This window comes from Rhyacophila brunnea, unplaced genomic scaffold (genome assembly GCF_057557595.1).
Source record: "Rhyacophila brunnea isolate RB1 unplaced genomic scaffold, BYU_Rbru_1.0 scaffold_4, whole genome shotgun sequence".
NCBI lineage: Eukaryota > Metazoa > Arthropoda > Insecta > Trichoptera > Rhyacophilidae > Rhyacophila > Rhyacophila brunnea.
This window is the reverse complement of record NW_028233068.1, coordinates 12,515,070-12,530,216: the sequence shown is the minus strand read 5'-3', so window position 1 is coordinate 12,530,216 and position 15,147 is coordinate 12,515,070. Positions and strand designations below refer to the sequence as shown.

The 15,147-nt window shown below is 32.2% G+C and overlaps 1 protein-coding gene across 2 annotated transcripts in view; it reads left to right on the top strand.

Annotated features, from left to right (window-relative positions):
* Positions 1–15,147, top strand: part of LOC147066914 (irregular chiasm C-roughest protein-like) — a 428,804-nt gene that overhangs the window by 286,835 nt on the left and 126,822 nt on the right. For both annotated transcript variants that reach the window (XM_085954087.1, XM_085954086.1), the window contains one exon: positions 14,292–14,978. In XM_085954087.1, coding sequence (XP_085810213.1) covers positions 14,658–14,978 — 321 coding nt within the window. In that variant the 5' untranslated portion in view covers positions 14,292–14,657. The remainder of the gene's footprint in view (positions 1–14,291; positions 14,979–15,147) is intronic.

The following is a 15,147-nucleotide window of genomic DNA, read 5'->3' as shown; positions in this document are numbered from 1 at the left end:
TACATAAAACCAACACATGTAGCGCGAAACAATTACGTCATATAAGTTGAAATTAACTGTCAGTATTAGAATCCGTATTTCACAATAACAATGGACAAGTAGAGAATCATTTTGCATTAACAATGACAACTCATCTTGTTAGATACAATATCATAATTACTTCCAGGTGCGCACAAACGATAGGTGGGGGGGAGCGTTTTAGGGAAGAAAAAAAGTGTGAATGGAATAATACTCCTTCTTCTTCGTCAGAATCTCATGACTGAGGATTATGACCCGTGAATGCCAAACAGCCTTCTCAAAAGTTTGGCTCTACTCATCTCGCCATTTTACGGCAAAGAGTGGCAGTGGAAGACCCGCGACACTTGTGAATTGGTGCATTTATCAGCAGCATCCAATGTTTCCTTTAATAATCTGACACTACACGCCTTAAAGATAAGACAGCGCATACGATATAAACGGACACTAACGATCCATAATATAATATTATAGCTATTAGAACAAAAGCATTCGATAACCATTCGTGGATATGACAGGTCGCAATAACTAGTATTCACCAATAGATAATAGTGTCTGGGTATGAAATATGTATCCGCAAAAGTGCGGGGTAAATGCGGAAGTCTGTAGCACTTGCTAGATTCTGTCAACCCGCCCCCTCCCACCACCCTAAAAAATCAATATTAATTATTATAGATATTTTTTTTCGTAATGGAGCCCACACACCATTTTTCCTGTATACGCGACTGATTATTTCATATTCAAATCTAGACTGCGCTACATAATACGTCCGACAGCACGTGTACTTATACTAATAGGTAGGTATTTACACTTCTAATTTTATTACATATACATCCATTCTAAATTTATTCATATTCCAGCTGTGTCATACACAAAACCGTCATAACTTACATAAGAAAGTATAGAACATTTTATTTATTTTTAAATTAAAGTCACGTGACATAATATTAGGGGGAAAATGTATCACATAACTCGTTTCGTTTCACTTTAATAATTTCAAATGAAATCTTCTTCTTTTATCGTGTCCGTGGGAGGGACTCGCCTAAACTATTCCCTTAAACGCTTACACCAACCACACTTGGCGACTGAGACTGCCGCATCATTGACTTTAAACGTGTCATCAATGGTGCAGCTGGATGCAACAAGCAAACAAGCAAACTCCTAGAATCATCGGCACCACAATCGCAGTATGCCTACTTTTTCATATTGTTTATGAAATAAAAATCTTTTTAAAAACATAAATAATACTGAATACAGATTTCATGTCATTGATGTATAAATAAAAATAGTATTCCAATATAGATCAAAAATATAATACATATATAATAATTATTGAAATAATATCAACCATTCATAAAAAATGTATGTTTTATAGTTATTGACAAAATATAGACTTTTAATAAATTGTATTATAGTCAAAATCTATCAAAAATACTAAATAATAAAATATGTTCTACTTATAAGTAAATTCACGCAATATTTAATAATCTGTAACTTGAAAAACCCGCCAAAAGCACACAATAAAATTTATTAAAAAAACTTGTGGTCACATAAATCGATAGATTAAAAAATATTTTTTATATTTATTGCGATTGTCCATCGACTTCTAATTTGACAATAGATTACGATGAAAAGAATGAACTAGAGTATACGCTTCACAACTTCACAACTTTGCCTGATTACCTCTCATAAAATTAGATCAAAATGATCGTCACTTTAAGGGGGGACATGCTCGTCGAAGGTCAAAATTGAGTTTTTATTGTATTTTCAAACCATGATTCTGGACACTCCTTAAACGTTGTAGATAATCTATTTATATAATTTTGAAGCCTTATTATCCTTCATAGTTATTTTGAACATTTGATGACTGCATAAAGTATTTTTGTTACATAAAATAGTATTCTTTTAAACCTCTCGCTCTAATGTTTTAGAATATAGTCATATTTCGGTACATAACTGTGCAGCGGTGTTAAAATTTTTTACATTTATTAATTTTTAAACGCATTTATAAAACCATTAGTATAATTTATTACGAGATAATTTTTGTAAAATATCCACGATAAAAAATTATATTTATAATCTCTGTGATCCCAAATTTGACAAGAATTAGGCATTTTATTATTCAAAAAATCGGCAAGATTAACACATTTGAAGATAATTTTAAAGATACTTATTATAAGCTATGTCTTTAACCATTCAAGTGTGATAAACGTCTTATGAATAATGATTGCTTTATAATAATTATTGACCTAAGAATAAGGTAGTGTTTTTTTGAAATACGCCATTTCTTTTGTCATTCCCCAGTGGTTAAGCTACAACATACGGCCGTAGCCATAAATTGACAAACTATAATTGAAGTAGGGAGTAAAATGATATTGACGCGCGTGTTTGAACATGTACCGTTTAAAAAAAAATAAAAATAAATTCAGTTAGGTACATGTTCAAACACGCGCGTTAACATAATTTTACTCTTTACTTTAATTATAGTTTGTCAATTTATGGCTACGGCCGTATGTTGTAGCTTAACTACTGGGGAATGACAAAAGAAATGGCGTATTTCAAAAAAACACTACCTTATTCTTAGGTCAATAATTATTATAAAGCAATCATTATTCATAAGATGTTTATCACACTTGAATGATCAAAGACATAGCTTATAATAAATATCTTTAAAATCATCTTCAAATGTGTTAATCTTGCCGATTTTTTGAATAATAAAATGCCTAATTCTTGTCAAATTTGGGATCACAGAGATTATCAATATAATTTTTTATCGTGAATATTTTACAAAAATTATCTCGTAATAAATTATACTAATGGTTTCATAAATGCGTTTAAAAATTAATAAATGTAAAAAATCTTAACACCGCTGCACAGATATGTACCGAAATATTACTATATTCTAAAACATTAGAGCGAGAGGTTTAAAAGAATACTATTTTATGTAACAAAAATACTTTATGCAGTCATCAAATGTTCAAAATAACTATAAAGGATAATAAGGCTTCAAAATTATATAAATAGATTATCTACAACGTTTAAGGAGTGTCCAGAATCATGGTTTGAAAATACAATAAAAACTCAATTTTGACCTTCGACGAGCATGTCCCCCCTTAAACACACAAAAACATTAAATACATCATGGTGTCACCCTAGAGCCGGAGTGCAAAGTTATGAAGCGTATACTCTACCATTTACACTAATTGAAACATAATAATGTGGTTTACCATATGATATTGAATAACTGTGGACATATCATTGGTTGTAGCAAGTAAAGGTACGCCTCATTTATAAAATGGATTATGTTGAAATAATTGCCGTTTTTAATAGATGCAGGCGATAACAGCATACAATAAAATCTCTACCACTACTTCACCGCCCTTTTTTCGGCTTTACTGCTATAATTATATTAAATTTAGGCTCTATCTATATTTAACATTTGTAGTAAATATGTATTTATTATATGTTTGGACTTTGAGACTTATGATACGAAACCGGTTAGTATTAATAAATGGTTTATACATTTAAATTCCCATAAAGTAATACTGACAGATATGTGAACTTGATAAATACATGAAATACCTACTGAAAATACTAGATCTGGCAAGAAACACGCAAACTTTGCAACGCTATACGAATGTACCTTCTTTCATTATCTTTTCTCTCCGGGATTAGTTGCATGGGTATGTCAGTATGACTGCTCGAATATCAATGACGTCACATCCGCTACGACGTTCGGCCGGAAGACTGCAAGTCTCCTTCCGGTTCGTTTTCCGCCACTACTATATGAAAGACTACGAACATTCTGAACGTGTGTGAACTAAAAATACAGCCTTGTAATTTTACCTTTTTATCAACAATATTTTTTTTTAAAAACTCAGGCTTGAAATAAAATTAATATTACTTTATTATAAAACGTGTCATGTGCCGGAAAATAGTTTCTTGCAGAGTAAGTATCTATTTGTAGCTGTAGTATAAAAACGATCAAATATCTATTGTTTAATGTATCAAATTATTCTGCAATAATATATTCCCAGCGAATCAATTTCCAGCAAACAACTCTTAGCTAGATCAGCAAGTTGATTGGCGATATTAGATACGGTATATTATTACATCATATCACAGCACATTATATCATTACGGTTTATTAGCCGAATAATCATTTTTCATGGTATCATATTTTCTTACGACTGTAATAATAAATAATATTTTACAAGCTACTCGATTTAAAACGCTGACTCTATAATTAGTCCAATATGATTATGTACCAGAATTTAATGTTAATGTATTTCTTTTTATTGTATAAATAACGAAGAATAATTTATCTAAATGTCTCTCGAATCCAAGTACCTAGCTCGTAACTATCTCAGTAGATTATATGTACTATCATTGTATAATATACTATTGTACCGATACGCTGCTAATAAATCTCACCCTGCTACATCGTAGACTTCATTATCATCATCCTCAACCCAGACATCAAATACCACAGTAGTGACCCAACATATTTATATGCAATTTGGTAGTGACTAAGATATAAGTACATAACAGATTAATAAATATAATTCCGATAGGCTAAACCCCAATAAACTACAATATTTTGACGCAGGGTTTTAAATCTGTGAGTGTCCTACGAAAATGAACCACACATTATAAACATGCAATAGTGTGAGTTGCGACCTTCAAATACACCAATATTGAACGTGCGCCAGTGCATAAACCGAGATCAGTTTCCAGAACGAAGGGCAACTGTATTCTTGACACGTGTTTAAGTTTATCCGATATTCTTCCACACTGAAGATCGGTTGCCCGCTACTCCACACCCGTTAGGTAGTTCAGTTACCATTACTTTTGAGTTCCTTGAATATAAAATACTCTCGCCTATATATACCATAATGCAATAGCCCATTAATGGCACACTATTATATGGGATTTTGCGGGAAGACAATAATATTGTAATTTCACACAAATCAAATAATTTTTAGAGGAAGAAGAATTGAAAATGGCAACATTAAAAAAAATGGTAGCATAAAATAAATTGTCATCCATTAGTGTGCACTATTTATGTCAAATCTTAACAGTCTACCTTCACCCCTCGCCACTGCTGATAGTGTTTTATAGTTTTTTTTTTAAATTCAATTCAATCCATATAGATAATCCAAGCCATAGTAGATACTTAATAGTCAAAAAATATTGGTTTATCAATAAAAATCTAAAATTATGACATTAAACCATACATCATTTTAGATATTATACAGATATCGATTATGGTTTAGTTTAGGGTTTAATGAATTTTGAAAGTATGACTAACAAAGTTTAGTGTGCACTATGTATGTCGAATCGTAATAGCCTACCTCCACCCCTCACCACTGCAGTTAATTTATCTTTAGAAAAGAATCTAGGTAGTGAACAGTTTGTGATTGTTTAAAAATCATAATAACTCTCTCATCGCACAAATCGTTTTGCGTAGTTAAAAAGCATTGTGACTTTTTTCGCCAATTAAATAGCAGTTATGCATATTTTTCCGACATAGCTCCCATTAGTTGCGCATCACTGCAGCGTCGGAAGAAGAATAAATTGTGAGTTAAAATACGATTAGTCTGCTTGAGACACAGGCTTCCGACACATCGTTTCTTTGTCTCGAGTCTTCAACAACATTTTCCATAGTTTTATTTTCCGACGACGGAAAATTTCTTTTTCGGCCAATGAATACCAATGGTACTTTAACTGCATGAGGTTGTATCCATTTATATATAGTATGCTTTATCGTAAAATGTTCGGGGTTGATGTGATATATTTTTTTAATACCTAATGATTATATTTCTCCGAAACTTATTCCCAAACAAGTACCTAATAAAATTGTTACACAATAATAATAATCAATGATCTGCAACATATAAAGTGTACGTAAAACATTTCACCGTGGCTTTCTTATCGGAAGGAGATGACCGTATACTATACGGTCTCCATTTTTATTAGATTCAATATGAACATTAATTCAATTTATTTTCATGGCTGATTTTGGCAAAATTCAAGAATGAAAACCTAACCTAACTTAACAAATAATCCAGTGTATCGGCAATTTTCAAAATTTCTTTTCTGCTGGCTTCACGTAAAGTGTAAACTGATAAGAACCGTATTTTATTTAGACATGAATTTTGTGTCAGTACTATACGACCTAAAGAGGTTGTACGGTCAACTCATTAAGTGCTGAAAACGCGACTGGCGCGTTTGGATTAATTGGCCATTAAATATAATTAGCATGATATTTAAACGTGGTAATTAATTACTAATTACTGGTCAGCAGTGATTGTGTTTAATATACGGCCATATATTTCCGATATAACATTTCAGGGTGAAGTGTGATAACTGCATACGTACAAGCTTCCGGATACGCAATGATCTATAGCTTCCAAAACAGCTAAAATCATACAAAAATAATGTAATGTTAATTTATTGACTTACATAAATTGATTATGTAATTAAAATTATACAAAACAAAATATGCCATTAATTTAAATTTATTTTACATACTTTATTTTTTTATTCAAGAATGTAAAATTATTTTATTGAACATAATTTGAAAACACTTCTGAGAAATATAATATAACCACTATAAAAAATATTTTTGAAAAAAAAATACGACACCCAGCAGGTTCGAACCTGCGCCCCCGGGATTTGCGCCTATGTGTACTGACTATTAAGCTATACTTATTCGATATACCTGCGACAAAGTTAACTAATAGGTTTTGCAATACTCTCTGAAGCGCTATTTAAATTGCGTTACTTTTTGGTAATCTGGTTTTATATTTTTATATAGCTTAAGGAAACACATATAATCTCACTTTAATTTTAAAATATAATATGAAAGAAACTAACAATATTAATTTAAGTATTGAATTGTGGACTTAAAATAGATACCTCAGTTATCAACTTAATCATTTTTAAACTTCATCCAATCACTACTGAACCTTCTCTCTCTTTACGCCATTATGAGTTTTACATATTATTCTTTTCCATGTATCCACGTCAGCATTCTTTCTGACTACAACTGGCATACCTATTGCATTCTTGTTTATGTCAAACATCATTTGTTATATAGTTTTCTCCAGTCCACGTAATTGAGGACCACTGTATCTCAAACGGGAATCGCCATCTAAATGAATTTCAGACGAAATCTCAGACACATAACTAACTGAGGAAGAAAAATTCCCCGGACTTAGAACGTACTTATTCCAGACAGACTGAAATAGAATGAGCATCTTACGGAAGAGCGCGAATTCCGAAACTGCCATGCACTATGCACCTCTTAAGTAGTCTAAAGACACTCACAAAGCATAATATACACATACACCTATATAATATATATATTCATTATAATTATGTAGACCAGAGTATTCCAACAGCGTAACCTCGGTGCAGATGTCCCTCAAACCTTATTCCCGTAGTAAAATATTCATTAATGAAAATAATATATTTTCAAATAGAAAACTTAATCGGTATCAAATATTTAACAAAACAGTTAAAATACTATATGAGTATATGCATGTATAAAAATGTTTGTATTTAATGCAAGTCTGTGAAAAAGTGAAATAAACAAATTTTTAAGGCAAAGTTATCGAAAAAATCCACCCTAAATTTCCACCCTATTTTTCTCCTTAATCTTGTAAATTTTAATTAAAAATGATAATATTAGTATGTGGTGCAATTTTGCTGGCTACTAATTAAACTTAAAAAAACTGTTTTCTCAGTTTATTTACAAGTTATTTACAAGACTATAAAAATAATAATATTTTATAACATTCACTTTGGGTGAATAAACTGTTGGATAGATGGGCCAATGGCATGTTGAAATATTATATTTAATACATACATATTGTATAAGATACAATCTTTCCCATATTTTTACATTTTTAGAGTTTTGATATTTTCAGTTGTCTGCAAAATTGTCCAAAATATATTCCACCATACGTCTAACTAACCGTAGCATATCCGGAGAGTCATTTCCGATTATATAAACCCACAGTTTATGTATTATACAGGAATATACAAAGAGCTTCCTTGAGTCACATCCGTGCATGTGAATAAAATTAAATCTGGAAATGATACTAGTTTTTTTTTACAGGAAAGTTTTTTTAGTACGATTCTATATCCTGTAATTTTCATATAAATTAATCAGTTTACGGTATTAATAATAGAAGCTCATTTTTATTTTTCTATTCCAATATTTAAGTCTATAAATAATTAATTATTTTAAAATAAAATAGATTGTCCTTTAAATAAGAGAATGCATAAAAGACGTCTATTTTTATGAACCGATAAGTCCACAAATGATCAAAATCTAACAAAAATACGTCCATATTATATTCTGTAGTCTACTAATATCTGTATTCACGAGACTTGTCAACTTACCAAAGTATAAACTCATTGATAGACACTGGCTATTTGAAATATCTGGTGTAAATTCGCTCTGCAAAACAGATTGATGTGTATGTAATTTTAAATATTGCTATTAGCAGTAAAATTATAAAAATAAATGGTAATTTAGCCTGGTCAGGGCCCTAACTCCCAAGGACATTGTTTTTTTTCATTTTCTTCTTCGATTGTCAGTTGAGCATACCCCGAGACCTTTTGTATTCCGCCCAGCCTTTGGAGTCACGGTTTTCCAGCGCGTTTTCTTCGAAAAACTGTTATTGCATTTCACAATGATTACACTAATGCACTATATTATATCAATTAAAACTTGTCAATTAAATTGGGTCTTTGAAATATCTATTTATTACAGTAACATACGAGGGTGGGTCAATAATTCCTTAGAAAAAAGCATTAAAACAGGTTTTATTTTTGTATTTTTTTTTTATTTCTCAACATAATTTCCTTGGAGCTCAATACACTTGGTTAGACGTTTCTCAATTTTTTTTAAACCGTCAGAAAAATAAGTTTTCGGAAGGTCCTCAAAATAAGCATTTGTCCGATCGATGACTTCTTCATTTGAAAAAAAACGTTGTAGACTTAGCCATTTTTTTAAGTTTGGGAAAAGGAAAAAGTCACTGGGGGCTAAATCTGGCGAATACGGTGGGTGGTCGACCAATTCAAACTTCAATCCTTCAATTTTAGCCATTGATCGTAAACATGTGTGAACACGGGCATTGTCCTGATGAAAGAGGGTTTTTTTCCTGTTTAAATGAGGCCGTTTTTCTTCAATTTTGTTTTTTAGCTGGTCCAATAAAGATGCATAATAATCACCTGTTATTGTTTTTCCTTTTTCCAAATAGTCAACGAAAATAATTTCACGTGCATCCCAAAATACAGTAGCCATAACCTTACCAGCTGATTTTACGGTTTTCGCCTTCTTTGGACATGGTTTGCCTTCGCAATCCACTGCTTTGACTGTTCTTTTGTCTCGGGAGTATAGTGGTGTATCCATGTTTCATCTACAGTCACAAAGCGACGAAAAAATTCATCCGGATTGCGTTGCATGAGCGACAACAGGGCTTTAGAGGCCACCACCCTACTGCGTTTATTGTCGACTGTGAGCAAACGCGGCACCCATCTTGCAGAAATATTTTTCATGCCCAATTTGTCATGTAAAATAGAAATGACGCTATCTTTTGAGATCCCTGTAACCTCAATTATCTCACTCAACTTTAATCTTCGGTCACTTAACACCATATCGTGGATTTTATTGATCATTTCTGGTGTAGTCACCTCTACAGGACGTCCTGAGCGTGGTTCATCCTTTGTTGATGTACGACCACGTTTAAATTCATTTAACCAGTTATAAATAGTTGCAAGTGAAGGAGCAGATATGCCGTGAACTAAATCCAACTCATTTTTTATTTCCTTTGCTGTTAACCCTTTTATATTAAAATGTTTAATAACAACTCTAAACTCAATTTTCTCCATTTTCCATTTTTCCATTTTCCACAAGCAATTTTTTTTTTTAAATGTACGAAAAACACACAACAACCCGACCAATCTGATTGAAACTTCGCAGCATACTGAATCGGTAGTGCCGCTGCATGAAAACAAACCGCTTGCAGTACTAGTCGCGCCACCTGTCGGCTTTTCTAAGGACTTATTGACCCACCCTCGTATATCAACATAAATAGAACTAACAATCTCATACGATAATTAAGTAAGCACTTACTCGTATTATATTAATTATGATAATTAGTCGATATCAAACCTTTTAATTAACAGTTCACAAATAATCTCTAAATAAAATAATCGTTCCTTGCATAGGTACTCATGTTTTCCCGAGAAGCACGTAAATTTATTAATTACTTAATTAATATTGTTGTTTGATTTAATAAAACGCAAAAAAAAATGTAGTACTTATTCCACTTAAAAAAATTAAAATGTCCCGTGAGGCGGACGAAACCGGTCCAAATTTATTTATTAAAGTGGAATAAGTACCTACTTACTACAAAAAAAATGCATTTTATTAAATCAAACAAGAATACAATGCAGTTCCACCATGAACAGTTAACACAATAAAAGAAATTAATTATTATTATCTAAATATAAGTGTATACTAAATTCTGTGATATCAATCAAAAATTTGTATCCTTATAAAAACAACTAAGTACAAATTGGTGCTCCTTTAAATGAATAAACAACTACAGTATTTCGTTTAATAAGATATTGTATTAGCCGTCTTTTTAACTTTTTAATTATTGTCTATTTCTGAGTTGTACATTTTGTACAAAAAGCTTATGTGCGTATTTATTTCGTTGGCCACGGAGTCGTGTAAATAAGAAATGTTACTTTTTACACAATTCAAACATGCGAAATTGTCTCAGAGGCGCGCGTGCCTCCGTGCTAATGTCGCGCCTTACGCCTTTTTTTACGGCTGTACATTTTATTTATTATTTATTTGTTCTGTTTGCCAGGAGACGAAATCTTCGCCTTGCGTCGATTGAAGGTAAAAAAATGCGTGCCGAGTCTAGACCGAAATAAATTTACATGCTAAAATTTGGTCGCGCTCCGGATCGACAAAACATGAAACAAACCGTCTTAACGTTCGTCGGTATTGTATATCTAAACCATGGGTGGCCAACCTTTTCAGCAGCCGGGCCAGATTCTAAAAATGAGTTTTCCTACCGGGCCGCACAACCGATTTTTTTTTATTATACAAAACAAAAAAGAAATATATATTTTATATTAATGAAATAAAACAAAAATGAGAATCAAACATATTTATTAGATTAGACTTTTTTTAAATAATAAAAAATAAACATAATAAATAATATAAAAATAATAAATTTTAGTGAGAAGTTCGATTTTGTGTGGCAGAACTACGTGCATCAATGTCGATATCGAGTGAGGTTGTTCCTACACGCAAACGGTTTTCCAAATGCACATCAGTGATTCATGTTCTCACTCTGGATTTGATATGCTTCATCCGACTAAAAAGCTGTTCACACGTCGTGTAATTGTTTCCAAATAGCGAAGTCATCATTAGAGCATGTTTGTAAAATGCAGGATATTTCTCCTTGTCCAAATATGTTTTGTAAAACTCTTCCAAAACAACTTGATGGAATTTTTTCTTTAACTGTTTATCGCAACATATTTCACAATGTTCCATTTGTAAATTTCCCGGTTTAATATTCACGTATACGGAGAATGGCGTTGTAAATGCAGCAAAAAGCACACGGTGCTTTTAAAAATCAAAAGTCAATATCGAATCTCAATTTGTGAAATTAGCACATCTAGCGGCAGCATTTGATATTATTTTTATTTTCTCACTGCTCCACACGGGCCACAAGTTGACACCCGTTGCCCGCGGGCCTCGAGTTGGCCACCCATGATCTAAACTCTACAGATGTATCTTTACTTGAAATATGTACATTTTCATTTAATTTAATAAAATTTTACATTGTTATCTATCAAAATTAACTTCTTGGTACCAGTAGCGAGGGGTGAAGGTAAACTGTCAAGATCCGACATAAATAGTGCAAATTAAACTTTGTCAGTCAGTCATACCTACTAATTTGTTTTCATTGAACGAATAATACAAATTATTGCAGATGGTGATGATTAGTTTTTAAAAATCAGTTAAACCCTGCCTAAACCATAATATGAAGGTACCTAGTTTAGATATGCTATGGGCAATCCGACAAAAATAGTGCACACGTTTACAGTCATACTAATTTATTTTGGTTGAATTAAGAATACATTTTACAGATGGTATTGGTTAGTTTTATAAAATTCATTCAGGGTATAATTTAATTAAAAAAAAAAAAAAACTAACCAACACTATCCGCAATTTATAGTAGGTAGTTACCTATTTGTTCAAAGAAAACAAATACGTGTAAATACCTGACTAAATTTAATGTGCACTATTTGAGTCGTATACTATCAAAAGTAGAACTGCCGCAAATACTATATCGAAATTTAATTAAGTATGCCAAATTATTCTTCTGACCATAATGTACGACTAGCAATATAATATTCAAATCAAAATCATATCTGTGTAGTATAAAATTGTGATGGAAAATAGGGCTTGGTATCAGAATTAGTACTGTTCAATACTTTGGAAACAAAAGTAGAACTGTTCAATTTGAATTGAATTTCTAACTTATAGATGTAGAAACATATTTCATGCTATTATAACACTAAAAACCTTTTTACCCAGTTTTTCGTCATTTCCATTTTCTCGAAATGATGAATAACGCACAGATCTACTTTTGATAAGATACAACTCATTTATGTCAGATATTAACAGCCTATATCCACCCTTCGTCACTAGGTACTTGATACAATTCATTTCCCGTACCGAATGTTGGATTCACCTCCGTCTATCTCTAATCTATATATTTATTTATACGAGATTTGACTATCCTTCATAAATACATCATATTATGAATCAGCCAAGCAGGTTATCATTACTTTGCTCTTCAACTGATTTTGTGACTTTCATTTGCAAGCTATTACATCATATCGTGGAAGTAAGTGACTTTCGTTGATAATGTGGATTTTTCTAGTCTCCCATGTATATATTGGCTTCTAACGCATCATTTGTAACAATTAATCGTAACCATAGATACGCAGTTGTGTACTAAACAGGGGTGCCGCACCCTTTGTTGCGATGTGTGCGGCACATACGGGCGACCGCCTTTTGATTTTTTTCTCCCTACACTGACTTTTTGTGTATGTATCTTTGCACCAGCAACACCTTGATTTACAGTCTTCACGACTGATGCATTTATAGTCATTATTTTTAGATAACTTATATCTATTAGCATGATGGCCTTTGGCACAATATGGTAAGAATTATATTCTACAAGTTGAATCAATCCACTACTGGATGAATACCTTTACCAGTTAATTAATCTCCACTCAGTCAAGAGCAGGAAACACAAGCTTAATAAGAACTAACTTAATCTACTGGGTGTAGTATAACAGGCGATGGATCTCGAGTTTAGTAAAATTAAATTTAATATGGGATAAACTTAATATGTTATTTTCAATAGTTACGTCTGTATTATAATAATTTGCATTAAAGTTTGTCATGTAAACGTAACGCGCGTTCAATATTTGTTTTACTTGGATTTTATGACTTTACCATCATTAATATAGTACTCTGCTTCAAAACCTCACTCCATGGTGATGACGTTAACATTTTTATCTTATTACTATGTTTTATGGTTACGAACATTGTGTTACCAGAACTCAAATGTTATGTAAATTCTGACACCTTTAGGTAGACTTTCTAGGTGGTTTCTACCTCTTTGGTCTCATTGGATAGCTTTATATGGTTAAAACATACTTTGCATAGATAATTATGTGCTTCAAAAACTTCCGAATGAGTCAAAGACAGCATTGTTCTTAATCTGTCATAATATGAAAATAGAAAGACGTCGAGACCATCTCACAGAGAAAGGTTATTAAACTGGGCTTTTACGTGTTTATTTGTTTCTTTACAGTGTAATAGATATAATAATAAGTAGTTGTTTTAATTATATTATTAAAAAAACATTTCAGGAATTAACGATTTTTATAAAAAAAATAATTAAAGGCTTTTTTTTTTAATATAAACAACACCATTTTTTACTAATATGTACATTTGGTACTTACACCGTACGCCTACAGTGTAAGCATAAAAATATTTTTATCGTTTTGTCCCTTGATGTCACGATTAAAATTAATTGTAACATCCGCCTGTTAAATTTAATATGACAGTTGAGTAGTAAATAATTACTTAAGCTTTACAGTTTGATTTAATTTTTGTATTTTATCCTAATTTATTTTTGTCTTTTTTTTTGTTTCAGATAAAACAGCAAAACATCGAAAATTAACAGCGACAATTAATCGGATCGAAGAAACGAATGACAATCTATATTGGTAACGAAAATTAAAAATTATATCAATTATTGGTCAGTGCTTATATTGCGTCAATTCTGTGAACGTGGGGTAATTATTATACGTGGTCTTATTTTGACAAGTGTTTTAAACGTGTTATGTTTTCAAAGCGGGCTTTGAATTAATATTTCAAGTGAAAACGTGATATAAAGGCATCGCTATATAAGCACATTAAATAAAGCAAACTCATGCTAATTAGTAGCTAAAATAAATTACAAAACAAAAACTAAAATAAATGAGGGAGAGTAAATACGGCGGGAGAAAATGAGCCAGCGATGACAGCGCCAATTGCCGGCGTAGGAAGCTGCATCAGAAACAAGATGGTCGACCGGAAGTGGCGCGAAATGGCGTCCCCGGGTGGCGGAAACGCAGCGGCGCCGCCGAAAGATGTCTTCGGCGAGGATCGGTGTCAGTGTAAAAGAATCTTCAACGCTAATTGCAGGAGGATGTCATTGTTCCTGCTGCTCCGAATAGAGGGCAATCTGTTGGTGTCCCTCGCGTTTTTCGTCGCCGCCATCTTGTGCATGTGTGGCGACGCGGGGGCACAGTACGCAGGAATGGTTGAGCAGAAGTTTGCCATGGAGCCTCAAGATCAGGTTAGAACATACCTTTGCTTTAATAATTTAATAGTTCATATTGCTTTTTCTGAATATTATCATGCAATAATTGGAAATTCTAAAAAAAGAATCGTGAACCGAGAGGGGTTTGAATAGGTACACTTTTTTCTTTTTATTTTTCTAGCTACTGAGTTATCGATCTAATAAT